The sequence below is a fragment of the Oncorhynchus clarkii genome, chromosome 4 (assembly GCF_045791955.1).
Source record: "Oncorhynchus clarkii lewisi isolate Uvic-CL-2024 chromosome 4, UVic_Ocla_1.0, whole genome shotgun sequence".
NCBI classification, from domain to species: Eukaryota; Metazoa; Chordata; class Actinopteri; order Salmoniformes; family Salmonidae; genus Oncorhynchus; species Oncorhynchus clarkii.
In genome coordinates, this window is record NC_092150.1 from 88,885,166 (window position 1) to 88,903,262 (window position 18,097).

At 41.9% G+C, this 18,097-nt stretch overlaps 1 protein-coding gene across 1 annotated transcript in view; it reads right to left on the bottom strand.

Annotated features, from left to right (window-relative positions):
* LOC139407895 (steroid hormone receptor ERR2-like) overlaps positions 1-18,097 on the bottom strand; it is a 110,680-nt gene that overhangs the window by 13,389 nt on the left and 79,194 nt on the right. The window contains exons 5-6 of the mRNA XM_071151769.1: positions 6,453-6,566; positions 2,339-2,500 (exon numbers count right to left, since the gene is read on the bottom strand). Of these exons, the coding sequence (XP_071007870.1) occupies positions 2,339-2,500; positions 6,453-6,566 (276 nt within the window). The remainder of the gene's footprint in view (positions 1-2,338; positions 2,501-6,452; positions 6,567-18,097) is intronic.

The window sequence follows — 18,097 nt, forward strand, 5'->3', positions numbered from 1 at the left end:
CTGTTACCTGTCTGTTAATGATATCTGTTACCTGTCTGTTAATGATAGCTGTTACCTGTCTGTTAATGATACCTGCTACCTGTCTATTATTGATACCTGTTACCTGTCTATTAATGATACCTGTTACCTGTCTGTTAATGATACCTGTTACCTGTCTGTTAATGATACCTGTCTGTTAATGATACCTGTCTGTTAATGATGCCTGTTACCTGTCTATTAATGATACCTGGTACCTGTCTGTCAATGATACCTGTCTGTTAATGATACCTGTTACCTGTCTATTAATGATACCTGTTACCTGTCTGTTAATGATACCTGTTACTGGTCTGTTAATGATACCTGTTACCTGGCCACCATGAAGTCTAATCTCCCACTGCTGACGATATCTCCCCTGGGTCCACCCTGTAATCTCCCTAATCAGGTTACATTGCCCCTGGGTCCACCCTGTAATCTCCCTAATCAGGTTACATCTCCCCTGGGTCCACCCTGTAATCTCCCTAATCAGGTTACATCGCCCCTGGGTCCACCCTGTAATCTCCCTAATCAGGTTACATTGCCCCTGGGTCCACCCTGTAATCTCCCTAATCAGGTTACATCTCCCCTGGGCCCACCCTGTAATCTCCCCTTGGTCCACCCTGTAATCTCCCCTGGGTCCACCCTGTAATCTCCCTAATCAGGTTACATCTCCCCTGGGTCCACCCTGTAATCTCCCCTGGGTCCACCCTGTAATCTCCTTACATCTCCCCTGGGTCCACCCTGTAATCTCCCTAATCAGGTTACATCTCCCCTGGGTCCACCCTGTAATCTCCCTAATCAGGTTACATCGCCCCTGGGTCCTACATAATCAGCAGATCCCAGTAAACCACAGATTCAGGATCAGCTCACCCTCCCCCAAGACTGAACCTTAATCACTGGGAGGTTATGGTTAGAAACTGACCCAAGAACAGTACTCTCAGGGCAAATAGCTTAGGAGAGATCAACCCAGCGATACCAACAGTAAATGCTCGGAATATCTACAGAGGGATGATATATTTTAAGAGAATTCAAATGATTTATCTTAAGTAAATTTTAGTATTTTTCAATTAAGACTCATGAAAACAACGAGATCTAAGAAAGTGTATAACTATTCAGATGTAGGTTTGAGTCGAGAGGAGGAGAGGAACGAGTCCACCAGGAGTACCTCCCTAAATAAACCAATCGTACAGACTGCTCCTTGTGTAATCAGTCTTAAAAGGAAGTAAGAGGATTGTATTTTAAAAAAAATCTCAAATTTAAATGGAATACATTGACTAAAGGGAGGTACCCCTACCCCCATCCTCCAACTGCCAAACATGCATGCGCACGGATGCACACACACACACACACACACACACACACACACACACACACACACGGCTTCAGTTGCTCTCTATTGATTTACATGTGGAGAATATGGAATTGTCTCTCCCCTCCGGGTAGATGTGGAGCAGATGTTCATTATCCTTAGAGGGTGTGTGTGAGAGAGAGAGTTAATGAGAGCACTTATTCAAAAGAGTTTTGTGGCTTTAATGTTCCTTTCCTCCAGTTCTATCTGGGATATGTTGGGAGTGCTCTGTGTAGATAATATAGTCCCCTCTACCTGGGATATGTTGGGAGTGCTCTGTGTAGATAATATAGTCCCCTCTACCTGGGATATGTTGGGAGTGCTCTGTGTAGATAATATAGTCCTCTCTACCTGGGATATGTTGGGAGTGCTCTGCGTAGATAATATAGTCCCCTCTACCTGGGATATGTTGGGAGTGCTCTGTGTAGATAATATAGTCCCCTCTACCTGGGATATGTTGGGAGTGCTCTGTGTAGATAATATAGTCCCCTCTACCTGGGATATGTTGGGAGTGCTCTGTGTAGATAATATAGTCCTCTCTACCTGGGATATGTTGGGAGTGCTCTGCGTAGATAATATAGTCCCCTCTACCTGGGATATGTTGGGAGTGCTCTGTGTAGATAATATAGTCCCCTCTACCTGGGATATGTTGGGAGTGCTCTGTGTAGATAATATAGTCCCCTCTACCTGGGATATGTTGGGAGTGCTCTGTGTAGATAATATAGTCCCCTCTACCTGAGATATGTTGGGAGTGCTCTGTGTAGATAATATAGTCCCCTCTACCTGGGATATGTTGGGAGTGCTCTGTGTAGATAATATAGTCCCCTCTACCTGGGATATGTTGGGAGTGCTCTGTGTAGATAATATAGTCCCCTCTACCTGAGATATGTTGGGAGTGCTCTGTGTAGATAATATAGTCCCCTCTCCCTGAGATATGTTGGGAGTGCTCTGTGTAGATAATATAGTCCCCTCTACCTGGGATATGTTTGGCCCAGCCGATGATGACCACCAGTTCTCTGTCAGCCAGGTCACACAGAGTGGTCAGGGCCTTGATGTCTCCATCTGGCATGGTCGGGTCTGGCATGGCATAGATCTTCTCTGGTTCAACCACCAGCAGGTGAGACACGATCTTTGTCACTGGCCGAGAAAGAGAGGGGGGGGGGGGGAGTTGGAGGGAGGGAGGGAGAGGGAGAGAGGAGGAGAGTTGGAGGGAGAGAGAGAGAGAAAGAGGGGGGAGAGAGAGGGAGGGAGAGAAACAAGACAAGATGTGTGATTAGATGGCTGTGGATGGACAGAGGTTTAGAGTAGATTGCATAGTGAGATGTTAGTGTTGTACAACCCAACATGCACCATGTTTAGAACCCCGTGTGGTAGAACCCTGAGTGGATAATGTCACATGATCTGGGTTTGTACCTTCATTTAAAACATATGATTTTAAAAAATGTTTTCCCATTGAACATTAAAACCTACAATCTACTTGCAATTGAAGCCGCTCAACATTGACATTACATGGAGTCATCTAGCAGAAATGAACAAAAGAGAAAAATAAAGGAAAACAGAATTCCGCAAAAAAACAAAAGACATCATTGACAACAAAGATCATAACAGCAAGACCAACTGGATACTTATGAGGGCATTGTATGGCACTATTTACACGTGTGTGTGTGTGTGTGTGTGTGTGTGTGTGTGTGTAAACACCTGCACGGCATCAGCCTCAGGCAATAGAGACAACGTTGCCCCTCAGTGTCATTCAAGCTTCATTTTTGTTTTGACATTCTTTTTTTGACTTTTATCTTCGACCGTCATTCTATCCCCCCCGCCCATTAACGCCACATCCCAACCCTCAGCCCATTCCACCGATCTCTGCTGGCTCCTCTTCAGGTTTCTAAGTATCATGTCTCTTTTGAACAGTTACATTGTTACACCTTTATTTAACGAGGCAAGTAAGTTTAAGAACAAATTCATATGTACAATGTCGGCCTAGAAACAGTGGGTTTCACTGCCTAGTTCAGGGGCAGAACGACAGATTTGTACCTTGTCAGCTCGGGGATTCGATCTTGCAACCTTTCGGTTACAAGTCCAACACTCTAACCTGCCGCCCATCTATTCTGCGATGTTTAACATACAACTTGAATCTGTCTAATTGAACAGAATCCACAGATTGAGAGTTGAAGATAAATACGTGTATTAAAAGTATTAGTAATTGACTGACCCGGTCTCTCCAGATCTCCCAACAGTACTATTTCTTGGGTCAATTTTAGATCAATGCTATGCATATTCAGCCATTCCTGATCCTGAGACCAGAAACAGGCTACCTGAGGGCAACACCAACATAAATGGTCTATTGATTCTGTATCCTCACAACAAAAATCTGCAGAGTTTTGATGATTTTATGCCCCAAATATTCAACCTTTTGTTGGTGGCAATAATTCTGTACAGTAAAAGCACAAAGTCCTGAATCTGGAGTTGTTTCATACAGTGCCTTGCGAAAGTATTCGGCCCCCTTGAACTTTGCGACCTTTTGCCACATTTCAGGCTTCAAACATAAAGATATAAAACTGTATTTTTTTGTGAAGAATCAACAACAAGTGGGACACAATCATGAAGTGGAACGACATTTATTGGATATTTCAAACTTTTTTAACAAATCAAAAACTGAAAAATTGGGCGTGCAATATTATTCATCCCCCTTAAGTTAATACTTTGTAGCGCCACCTTTTGCTGCGATTACAGCTGTAAGTCGCTTGGGGTATGTCTCTATCAGTTTTGCACATCGAGAGACTGACATTTTTTCCCATTCCTCCTTGCAAAACAGCTCGAGCTCAGTGAGGTTGGATGGAGAGCATTTGTGAACAGCAGTTTTCAGTTCTTTCCACAGATTCTCGATTGGATTCAGGTCTGGACTTTGACTTGGCCATTCTAACACCTGGATATGTTTATTTTTGAACCATTCCATTGTAGATTTTGCTTTATGTTTTGGATCATTGTCTTGTTGGAAGACAAATCTCCGTCCCAGTCTCAGGTCTTTTGCAGACTCCATCAGGTTTTCTTCCAGAATGGTCCTGTATTTGGCTCCATCCATCTTCCCATCAATTGTAACCATCTTCCCTGTCCCTGCTGAAGAAAAGCAGGCCCAAACCATGATGCTGCCACCACCATGTTTGACAGTGGGGATGGTGTGTTCAGCTGTGTTGCTTTTACGCCAAACATAACGTTTTGCATTGTTGCCAAAAAGTTCAATTTTGGTTTCATCTGACCAGAGGACCTTCTTCCACATGTTTGGTGTGTCTCCCAGGTGGCTTGTGGCAAACTTTAAACAACACTTTTTATGGATATCTTTAAGAAATGGCTTTCTTCTTGCCACTCTTCTATAAAGGCCAGATTTGTGCAATATACGACTGATTGTTGTCCTATGGACAGAGTCTCCCACCTCAGCTGTAGATCTCTGCAGTTCATCCAGAGTGATCATGGGCCTCTTGGCTGCATCTCTGATCAGTCTTCTCCTTGTATGAGCTGAAAGTTTAGAGGGACGGCCAGGTCTTGGTAGATTTGCAGTGGTCTGATACTCCTTCCATTTCAATATTATCGCTTGCACAGTGCTCCTTGGGATGTTTAAAGCTTGGGAAATCTTTTTGTATCCAAATCCGGCTTTAAACTTCTTCACAACAGTATCTCGGACCTGCCTGGTGTGTTCCTTGTTCTTCATGATGCTCTCTGCGCTTTTAACGGACCTCTGAGACTATCACAGTGCAGGTGCATTTATACGGAGACTTGATTACACACAGGTGGATTGTATTCATCATCATTAGTCATTTAGGTCAACATTGGATCATTCAGAGATCCTCACTGAACTTCTGGAGAGAGTTTGCTGCACTGAAAGTAAAGGGGCTGAATAATTTTGCACGCCCAATTTTTCAGTTTTTGATTTGTTAAAAAAGTTTGAAATATCCAATAAATGTTGTTCCACTTCATGATTGTGTCCCACTTGTTGTTGATTCTTCACAAAAAAATACAGTTTTATATCTTTATGTTTGAAGCCTAAAATGTGGCAAAAGGTCGCAAAGTTCAAGGGGGCCGAATACTTTCGCAAGGCACTGTATATCAACTGATACACCCTGTTCCATGGAATCGGTAAATCTAAAATCTCTTCCCAACTATTTTGCAATCTGTATGGCACAGTTGTCAACATCCTGGTCCTCAAATGAAACTGGTCTACTTTCCTATTTATGTCATTTTTATTCCTATGGCAGTTTTTTATCCTATAGTTCCCTACCTCCTCCCGCTGCCACCTGCCTCCTCAATCTTGGATTGAGCAGACCTTCCCATACAATTCTGATAACTCCATGATAAACAACTCTACTACTCCAATTAAAAATGTCATTTAAAAAACAAAATAGCCTTTTCAAACTTTCTATAAAACAGGTATATTATCAACCAGCACATTTGAGTTCAGCCATAATATTTGTTGTATCTTTTCAGGGGGATGAAATTGGATTTGTAACAAGCTCTGCAAAATGCTTGTTTGAAAAAGAGAGATACTTTGAAAAAGGTTTCATTTTCAATTAATGGAAAATGAGACAATCTGCACAAAGACAAAGAGGCCATTTTTAAACAATGGATATCCTTAGTAATCTACTGGAGAACCATTCTGGGTTCAAAACTTTTGTATCAATTAAGCTTTTAGAGAGAGGTTAATGGGATTTTATATTTAATCATCTCAACCCACCCAGTTCATATTCATTATATAGACAGGCATGCGTTTATCTTGTCTGGTTTAGCATTCCAGATAAAGCTACATATTTTTTTTGCTCATATGATTTGAAAAAGGAATCATTAAATTATTATTATTTATTTATTTAAACGTTTAAATCTTACTTCCCAATAGTCTTTTTTTTTTATGTCAGATGGCCGAGCACCATCGTCAGACAAATGCTGTAATTATAATTTCTGGAAAAGGCTTAAAAATAAAAAAAGTTACATAATAAAATATAATAAAAAGCTTACAACGCAGGTCATGTGACATTAAACACCAATACACAGGGCCCTAAGTATAATACAAGCAGAAAGGGTCACTGTTGTCGTGACTCACATGGCTTTTTGGCAGGAGGGGGGAGTGTCAGACCTAGATAGGCCCCGTTCTCCGTGTCCCCCAGTCTCCTCTTGTACTTCTGTCTTCCGCCCCTCACGCGATCCAGACGCACACCTGGAAATAAACCACGGGACAACAAGATCACGTTCCCAACAAAACATGAGATTCATGATTTATCGCAACAAACAAAAATTGACAAAGATGATAATATAATACACCAGATGAAGTAGTAGTATGTACACAGATCATATTCTGTTGGGGTAGTTAGACTATATACTGTAATGTGTACTGATAGTGTTATGTTGCTGTAAAGTCAAGCCTCTGAACCCATCAATGAGAGCGTTATAAAGCTCTGTCTGTCAATGTGTTTTTCCTTTGATGATGGCCAGCAGAGACCAGAGGGCTGCTTCCACTGAGCTTCATCAGTCAATGATTGGCAATGCATGGTAATCCTGTTCATCACTTCACTGGCTTCCTATCCTTCTTCTGTCCCTCTGTCAGCTAGACTGGGCCACCACCAATATGACTCACAAACTCACTACCAAACACTCACTACTCACAAACTCAATACCACACACACAGTCACTACTCACAAACTCACTACCAAACATTCACTACTCACAAACTCAATACCACACACACAGTTACTACATTACACACTCACTACTCACAAACTCACTACCAAACACTCACTACTCACAAACTCAATACCACACACAGTCACTACTCACAAACTCAATACCAAACACTCACTACTCACAAACTCACTACCAAACACTCACTACTCACAAACTCAATACCACACACACAGTCACTACTCACAAACTCACTACCAAACACTCACTACACAAACTCACTACCAAACACTCACTACTCACAAACTCAATACCACACACTCACTACTCACAAACTCACTACCCACAAACTCACTACCCACAAACCTACTACCCACAAACTCACTACCAAACACTCACTACTCACAAACTCACTACCAAACACTCACTACACAAACTCACTACCAAACACTCACTACTCACAAACTCAATACCACACACTCACTACTCACAAACTCACTACCCACAAACTCACTACCCACAAACTCACTACCCACAAACTCAATACCACACACTCACTACTCACAAACTCAATACCACACACACAGTCACTACTCACAAACTCACTACCAAACACTCACTACACAAACACTCACTACTCACAAACTCAATACCAAACACTCACTACTCACAAACTCAATACCACACACACAGTCACTACATTACACACTCACTACTCACAAACTCACTGGGTCAGAATGAGTCAGAGTAATTTGGTGGGTATTGTTAAAATGGGTAATCGATCACATGATAGAGGAGGTTAGTCATCTAGGTTTTGTACTCATTTAAATTTTTTTTGAACAATCTTGCATCTTGCAACAACAAATAAACACACCGTCTGAAGCTCTTAGTCTCCGTCTCATCTCATCCTAAACCAGTCTAGCAGGTACCACACAGAGTCCTGGTAGGTTCCAGAACCAGTCTAGCAGGTACCACACAGAGTCCTGGTAGGTTCCAGAACCAGTCTAGCAGGTACCACACAGAGGCCTGGTAGGTTCCAGAACCAGTCTAGCAGGTACCACACAGAGTCCTGGTAGGTTCCAGAACCAGTCTAGCAGGAACCACACAGAGTCCTGGTAGGTTCCAGAACCAGTCTAGCAGGAACCACACAGAGTCCAGGTAGGTTCCAGAACCAGTCTAGCAGGAACCACACAGAGTCCGGGTAGGTTCCAGAACCAGTCTAGCAGGAACCACACAGAGTCCTGGTAGGTTCCAGAACCAGTCTAGCAGGAACCACACAGAGGCCTGGTAGGTTCCAGAACCAGTCTAGCAGGAACCACAGAGGCCTGGTAGGTTCCAGAACCAGTCTAGCAGGAACCACACAGAGTCCTGGTAGGTTCCAGAACCAGTCTAGCAGGAACCACAGAGTCCTGGTAGGTTCCAGAACCAGTCTAGCAGGTACCACACAGAGTCCTGGTAGGTTCCTGAACCAGTCTAGCAGGAACCACACAGAGGCCTGGTAGGTTCCAGAACCAGTCTAGCAGGAACCACAGAGTCCAGGTAGGTTCCAGAACCAGTCTAGCAGAAACCACAGAGTCCGGGTAGGTTCCAGAACCAGTCTAGCAGGAACCACACAGAGGCCTGGTAGGTTCCAGAACCAGTCTAGCAGGAACCACAGAGTCCGGGTAGGTTCCAGAACCAGTCTAGCAGGAACCACACAGAGTCCTGGTAGGTTCCAGAACCAGTCTAGCAGGTACCACACAGAGGCCTGGTAGGTTCCAGAACCAGTCTAGCAGGTACCACACAGAGGCCTGGTAGGTTCCAGAACCAGTCTAGCAGGAACCACACAGAGTCCTGGTAGGTTCCAGAACCAGTCTAGCAGGAACCACACAGAGTCCTGGTAGGTTCCAGAACCAGTCTAGCAGGTACCACACAGAGTCCGGTTAGGTTCCAGAACCAGTCTAGCAGGTACCACACAGAGTCCTGGTAGGTTCCAGAACCAGTCTAGCAGGTACCACACAGAGTCCTGGTAGGTTCCAGAACCAGTCTAGCAGGAACCACACAGGTTCCAGAACCATAGATTTGGAACACTGTAGCTTTTGCATTATGATGCTTATGACACTACAACATTCCATGGCAGCCATGTTCGATCCCCATTAACATTACATAAATACATGTTCAACAACGTTCTGTAACTGAATGTCTACAATTAGAACAATATTTTAAAAAAAAGATGGTTAAAGACATGGTCTAAAGACATGGTTCTGGTAGGTACTACAGCCCATACAGTATGAGTCCTTACCTGGTGTCAAGACATTGTTGACCATTTGTCTTCATAAGTATGTAGTTGAACAATAAAAAGGGTAATAATGTCCATTTAACCCCGACACAGATATACCGTAAACTTACCTGACACTTCAGGAAAAAAACATGTATTTTTCTTTGCCAATTTTCAAACACGGCAGAGTTCATTTTTTAAAATTTAAAATTTCTAACTACGTTACTGGTTTTCCTGACAAGTAATTTAGCTAACCGTCATAAGGTTTATGGTATTGTGATCGTTCAGTTATATTTTTCCAATCACACGGGGAGAACGAAAACATTGAACTAGTAAAACAAGTTAGCTGTACCAAGGATGATCTTGATATAACTTTTGTTTCACTGGATACGGAGCAATGAAAGCTTTCCGTACGAAAGGTATAAAACACCTTCCTTCTCACCTTAAACCTTGTATGCACAGACGGGCCGGGCAAACAGCGTTTCAGTGGACAATACAAGTCGAATTAAGTTGTGGGATTTTTGTATAAATTCTTTGATTCCTTTTTAGAAACAAAAGGGTTTTAAGGTTCTGTCTTTCAATTTCCTGATGACACCACCAACTATCCACTAACCTAATTACCCACGATTCTCCGGGGGTGGGGGGACCGGTTGGTTCTTCCCAGCAAACATTCTGTGATGCCTGGAAGGTCTGGGCTAAATCGAGATCTACCCCCGCCTCCGGACTAATGGAGCTTTCCATTTGTTCGTCTTAATCAATAAGGATGGTAAATAGACGTCTCCTTCTTTCCTTCTTGTTCTTTGAAGAAGAGATGTGTTGTTAATTAGTAGGGCTGGTAATATCTGGGAGTTTTAAACAAACCACTCAGAGATGTGTTGTTAATTAGTAGGGCTGGTAATGTCTGGGAGTTTTAAACAAACCACTCAGAGATGTGTTGTTAATTAGTAGGGCTGGTAATGTCTGGGAGTTTTAAACAAACCACTCAGAGATGTGTTGTTAATTAGTAGGGCTGGTAATGTCTGGGAGTTTTAAACAAACCACTCAGAGATGTGTTGTTAATTAGTAGGGCTGGTAATGTCTGGGAGTTTTAAACAAACCACTCAGAGATGTGTTGTTAATTAGTAGGGCTGGTAATGTCTGGGAGTTTTAAACAAACCACTCAGAGATGTGTTGTTAATTAGTAGGGCTGGTAATGTCTGGGAGTTTTAAACAAACCACTCAGAGATGTGTTGTTAATTAGTAGGGCTGGTAATGTCTGGGAGTTTTAAACAAACCATTCTGAGATGTGTTGTTAATTCAGTAGGGCTGGTATTGTCTGGGAGTTTTTTAACAAACCACTCAGAGATGTGTTGTTAATTAGTAGGGCTGGTGATGTCTGTTCAGTGTGTTCTTGTTTGCTCCATTACTCCAGCTAAATTGGGACTGAGGTTTCATTTAGAAAATACTATTTCAGGATACTATCTGGGGTACTTTGCTAAATGACCACATCGTTATTGAACTATAAACTATTGAGTAAAAAGGGTTGCGGCCACTAGGGTTTAAATAAGGTCATTTCATGGAACGATTAAACAGAGGAGTGTATCTAGAAAAGTGTATCTAGAAACGTGTATCTAGAAACGTGTATCTAGAAAAGTGTATCTAGAAACGTGTATCTAGAAAAGTGTATCTAGAAACGTGTATCTAGAAACGTGTATCTAGAAACGTGTATCTAGAAACGTGTATCTAGAAACGTGTATCTAGAAACGTGTATCTAGAAAAGTGTATCTAGAAAAGTGTATCTAGAAAAGTGTATCTAGAAACGTGTATCTAAAAAGTGTATCTAGAAAAGTGTATCTAGAAAAGTGTATCTAGAAACGTGTATCTAGAAAAGTGTATCTAGAAACGTGTATCTAGAAAAGTGTATCTAGAAACGTGTATCTAGAAAAGTGTATCTAGAAACGTGTATCTAGAAAAGTGTATCTAGAAACGTGTATCTAGAAAAGTGTATCTAGAAAAGTCTATCTAGAAACGTGTATCTAGAAAAGTGTATCTAGAAACGTGTATCTAGAAAAGTGTATCTAGAAACGTGTATCTAGAAAAGTCTATCTAGAAACGTGTATCTAGAAACGTGTATCTAGAAACGTGTATCTAGAAAAGTCCAGAGACGTGTTGCAAAGTTGATATTTTACCCTGATAGGTACAGATCTACCCCCCTTTTCACACCTGATAGGTACAGATCTACCCCCCTTTTCACGCCTGATAGGTACAGATCTACCCCCCTTTTCACGCCTGATAGGTACAGATCTACCCCCCTTTTCACGCATGAATGCTCGCTCTCTCTCACTCTCACACACACACACACACACACACACACACACACACACACACACACACACACACACACACACACACACACACACACACACACACACACACACACACACCGAAGCACACACACAGAAGCACACACACACACACACACACACACACACACACACACACACACACACACACACACACACACACACACACACAGAAGCACACACACACACACACACAGAAGCACACACACACACACACACACACAGAAGCACACACACACACACACACACACACACACACACACACACACACACACACACACACACACACACACACACACACACACAGAAGCACACACACACACACACACACACACACACACACAGAAGCACACACAGAAGCACACACACACAGAAGCACACACACACAGAAGCACACACACAGAAGCACACATACACATACACTGAAGCACAAACACTGAAGCACAAACACAGAAGCACGAACAAACACATGCTCTGGGCTCAGTCAGAATCATGCAACAGGAACTGGATCGTCCAACAGGTCCATAATTAGTAGGCCCTGACAGGAATGAAGAGCTTGGCGCTAACCACCTTCCGTTGGAGGCCAGAGAGCAAGGAGAGAGTGTAGTCAAGTTGGTGTGTGTGTATATGCGTGTGGAGTCTGATTGTAGTTTTGCTGGATTATGTCCTCTATCATGTGACAGGGTCCTGTACTGAGAACTTCCTCTGTCACGTGACAGGGTCCTGTACTGAGAACCTCCTCTGTCACGTGACAGGGTCCTGTACTGAGAACCTCCTCTGTCACGTGACAGGGTCCTGTACTGAGAACCTCCTCTGTCATGTGACAGGGTTCTGTACTGAGAACCTCCTCTGTCACGTGACAGGTTCCTGTACTGAGAACCTCCTCTGTCATGTGACAGGGTCCTGTACTGAGAACCTGACCACAACAGGACAGGTTGAGGGACGTGTGTGTGTGTTCATCTCTGTGGTTGTGACACCCCTCTCCACGCATTCCTACACCTTAGACCTGTAGCCCATTTAGGCTCAGACAATAGACTCTAGTTGGACTCAGTACCGTAAAGTCAGACAATAGACTCTAGTTGGACTCAGTTCTGTAAAGTCAGGGTTAGGAGCTCAGATCATCTTTTAAGCATTTAGCAACATCTTATGGTTATGGAGTCTAATGAAGTATGGATACCAAGGAGGGGGGAGAGAGGGGAGAGAAGGAAGGTGGGGATGAGAGAGGGGAGGTGGGGGGTAAGAGGGGAGAGAGGGGAGGTGGGGATAGGAGAGGGGAGGTGGGGGGTGAGATGGGAGGTGGGGATAGGAGAGGGGAGAGAGGGGAGGTGGGGGGTGAGAGGGGAGAGAGGGGAGGTGGGGATAGGAGAGGGGAGGTGGGGGGTGAGAGGGGAGGTGGGGATAGGAGAGGGGAGGTGGGGGGTGAGAGGGGTAAGAGGGGGTGATAGGGGAGAGAGGGGGGTGAGAGGGGAGAGAGGGAAGGTGGGGGGTGAGAGGGGAGAGAGGGGAGGTGGGGGTGAGAGGGGAGGTGGGGGGTGATAGGGGAGAGAGGGGAGGTGGGGGGTGAGAGGGGAGAGAGGGGAGGTGGGGGGTGAGAGGGGAGAGAGGGGAGGTGGGGGGTGATAGGGGAGAGAGGGGAGGTGGGGGGTGAGAGGGGAGAGAGGGGAGGTGGGGATAGGAGAGGGGAGGTGGGGATAGGAGAGGGGAGGTGGGGGATGAGAGGGGAGAGAGGGGGTGATAGGGGAGAGAGGGGAGGTGGGGGTGAGAGGGGAGAGAGGGGAGGTGGGGGGTGATAGGGGAGAGAGGGGAGGTGGGGGGTGAGAGGGGAGAGAGGGGAGGTGGGGGGTGAGAGGGGAGAGAGGGGAGGTGGGGGGTGATAGGGGAGAGAGGGGAGGTGGGGGGTGAGAGGGGAGAGAGGGGAGGTGGGGATAGGAGAGGGGAGGTGGGGGGTGAGAGGGGAGGTGGGGATAGGAGAGGGGAGGTGGGGGGTGAGAGGGGAGAGAGGGGAGGTGGGGGGTGAGAGGGGAGGTGGGGATAGGAGAGGGGAGGTGGGGGGTGAGAGGGGAGAGAGGGGAGGTGGGGGGTGAGAGGGGAGATGGGGGAAGGTGGGAGGGGCATAGCGATGAGTTCAGCTAAGTCGATGTGTGATGTGTTCATATAGAACCATCTTTAGGTCATTGGTCCCCTGCCTTCCCTTTCAGCTCAAAACAATATGGACACCGCAACCATGAAGTGTATTCTGTCAAAGTGACTGTCTTACGTCCTGGCGTTTGATACAAAGTGTGTGTGTGTGTGTGTGTGTGTGTGTGTGTGTGTGTGTGTGTGTGTGTGTGTGTGTGTGTGTGTGTGTGCGTGCGTGCGCGTGCGTGTGTGTGCGTGTGTGTGTGCATCGGAAAGGGCACTATTTTGAGTCTCTCACCTGTCAGGCTGCTGGGGGCTACTTGTTTCTAGGGAACGTGTCAGAATGGGTGGGAAGGCTGGCAGGGTCAGAGGGAGCTTAGAGGAGCCAGACAGATGAGGAGCGCAGACCCCATTTCTATCCATCGTCCTGGCCTGCATGACAGTCAATGGCTTCGTTTCAAATGGGCCCTGCTCAAATGTAATGCATTATATCGGGAATAGGTGGTAATTATATAGGGAATAGGTTGTCATTATATAGAGAATAGGTTGTCATTATATAGAGAATAGGTTGTCATTATATAGGGAATAAGTACTATTATATAGGGAATAGGTTGTCATTATATAGGGAATAGGTTGTCATTATATAGGGAATAGGTTGTCATTATATAGGGAATAGGTTGTCATTATATAGGGAATAGGTTGTCATTATATAGAGAATAGGTTGTCATTATATAGGGAATAGGTTGTCATTATATAGGGAATAGGTTGTCATTATATAGGGAATAGGTTGCCATTATATAGGGAATAGGTTGTCATTATATAGGGAATAGGTTGTCATTATATAGGGAATAGGTTGTCATTATATAGGGAATAGGTTGTCATTCTATAGGGAATAGGTTTTCATTATATAGGGAATAGGTTGTCATTATATAGGGAATAGGTGGTCATTATATAGGGAATAGGTTGTCATTATATAGGGAATAGGTTGTCATTATATAGAGAATAGGTTGTCATTATATAGGGAATAAGTACTATTATATAGAGAATAGGTTGTCATTATATAGGGAAGAGGTTGTCATTATATAGGGAATAGGTTGTCATTCTATAGGGAATAGGCTGTCATTATATAGGGAATAGGCTGTCATTATATAGGGAATAGGTTGTCATTATATAGGGAATAGGTTGTCATTATATAGGGAATAGGTTGTCATTATATAGGGAATAGGTTGTCGTTATATAGGGAATAGGTTGTCATTATATAGGGAATAGGTTGTCATTATATAGGGAATAGGTTGTCATTATATAGGGAATAGGTTGTCATTATATAGGGAATAGGTTGTCATTATATAGGGAATAGGTTGTCATTATATAGGGAATAGGTTGTCATTATATAGGGAATAAGTACTATTATTAAAGGGAATAAGTACTATTATATAGGGAATAGGTTGTCATTACATAGGGAATAGGTTGTCATTATATAGGGAAGAGGTTGTCATTATATAGGGAATAGGTTGTCATTATATAGGGAATAGGTTGTCATTATATAGGGAATAGGTTGTCATTATATAGGGAATAGGTTGTCATTATATAGGGAATAGGTTGTCATTATATAGGGAATAAGTACTATTATATAGGGAATAGGTTGTCATTATATAGGGAATAGGTTGTCATTATATAGGGAATAGGTTTTCATTATATAGGGAATAGGTTGTCATTATATAGGGAATAGGTTGTCATTATATAGGGAATAGGTTGTCATTATATAGGGAATAGGTTGTCATTATATAGGGAATAGGTTGTCATTATATAGGGAATAGGTTGTCATTATATAGGTAATAGGTTGTCATTATATAGGGAATAGGTTGTCATTATATAGGGAATAAGTACTATTATATAGGGAATAGGTTGTCATTATATAGGGAATAGGTTGTCATTATATAGAGAATAGGTTGTCATTATATAGGGAATAGGTTGTCATTATATAGGGAATAGGTTGTCATTATATAGGGAATAGGTTGTCATTATATAGGGAATAGGTTGTCATTATATAGGGAACAGGTTGTCATTATATAGGGAATAGGTTGTCATTATATAGTGAATAGGTTGTCATTATATAGAGAATAGGTTGTCATTATATAGGGAATAGGTTGTCATTATATAGGGAATAGGTTGTCATTATATAGGGAATAGGTTGTCATTATATAGGGAATAGGTTGTCATTATATAGGGAATAGGTTGTCATTATATAGGGAATAAGTACTATTATATAGGGAATAGGTTGTCATTATATAGGGAATAGGTTGTCATTATATAGGGAATAGGTTGTCATTATATAGGGAATAGGTTGTCATTATATAGGGAATAGGTTGTCATTATATAGGGAATAGGTTGTCATTATATAGGGAATAGGTTGTCATTATATAGGGAATAGGTTGTCATTATATAGGGAATAGGTTGTCATTATATAGGGAATAGGTTGTCGTTATATAGGAAATAGGTTGTCATTATATAGAGAATAGGTTGTCATTATATAGGGAATAGGTTGTCATTATATAGGGAATAGGTTGTCATTATATAGGGAATAGGTTGTCATTATATAGGGAATAGGTTGTCGTTATATAGGGAATAGGTTGTCATTATATAGGGAATAGGTTGTCATTATATAGGGAATAGGTTGTCATTATATAGGGAATAGGTTGTCATTATATAGAGAATAGGTTGTCATTAAATAGGGAATAGGTTGTCATTATATAGGGAATAGGTTGTCATTATATAGGGAATAGGTTGTCATTATATAGGGAATAGGTTGTCATTATATAGGGAATAGGTTGTAATTATATAGGGAATAGGTTGTCATTATATAGGGAATAGGTTGTCATTATATAGGGAATAGGTTGTCATTATATAGGGAATAGGTTGTCATTATATAGGGAATAGGTTGTCATTATATAGGGAAGAGGTTGTCATTATATAGGGAATAGGTTGTCATTATATAGGGAATAGGTTGTCATTATATAGGGAATAGGTTGTCATTATATAGGGAATAGGTTGTCATTATATAGGGAATAGGTTGTCATTATATAGAGAATAGGTTGTCATTATATAGGGAATAGGTTGTCATTATATAGGGAATAGGTTGTCATTATATAGGGAATAGGTTGTCATTATATAGGGAATAGGTTGTCATTATATAGGGAATAAGTACTATTATATAGGGAATAGGTTGTCATTATATAGGGAATAGGTTGTCATTATATAGGGAATAGGTTGTCATTATATAGGGAATAGGTTGTCATTATATAGGGAATAGGTTGTCATTATATAGGGAATAAGTACTATTATATAGGGAATAGGTTGTCATTATATAGGGAATAGGTTGTCATTATATAGGGAATAGGTTGTCATTATATAGGGAATAGGTTGTCATTATATAGGGAATAGGTTGTCATTATATAGGGAATAGGTTGTCATTATATAGGGAATAGGTTGTCATTATATAGGGAATAGGTTGTCATTATATAGGGAATAGGTTGTCATTATATAGGGAATAGGTTGTCATTATATAGGGAATAGGTTGTCATTATATAGGGAATAACTTGTCATTATATAGGGAATAGGTTGTCATTATATAGGGAATAGGTTGTCATTATATAGGGAATAAGTACTATTATATAGGGAATAGGTTGTAATTATATAGGGAATAGGTTGTCATTATATAGGGAATAGGTTGTCATTATATAGGGAATAGGTTGTCATTATATAGGGAATAGGTTGTCATTATATAGGGAATAGGTTGTCATTATATAGGGAATAGGTTGTCATTATATAGGGAATAGGTTGTCATTATATAGGGAATAAGTACTATTATATAGGGAATAGGTTGTCATTATATAGAGAATAGGTTGTCATTATATAGGGAATAGGTTGTCATTATATAGGGAATAGGTTGTCATTATATAGGGAACAGGTTGTCATTATATAGGGAATAGGTTGTCATTATATAGGGAATAGGTTGTCATTATATAGAGAATAGGTTGTCATTATATAGGGAATAGGTTGTCATTATATAGGGAATAGGTTGTCATTATATAGGGAATAGGTTGTCATTATATAGGGAATAGGTTGTCATTATATAGGGAATAGGTTGTCATTATATAGGGAATAAGTACTATTATATAGGGAACAGGTTGTCATTATATAGGGAATAGGTTGTCATTATATAGGGAATAGGTTGTCATTATATAGGGAATAGGTTGTCATTATATAGGGAATAGGTTGTCATTATATAGGGAATAGGTTGTCATTATATAGGGAATAGGTTGTCATTATATAGGGAATAGGTTGTCATTATAT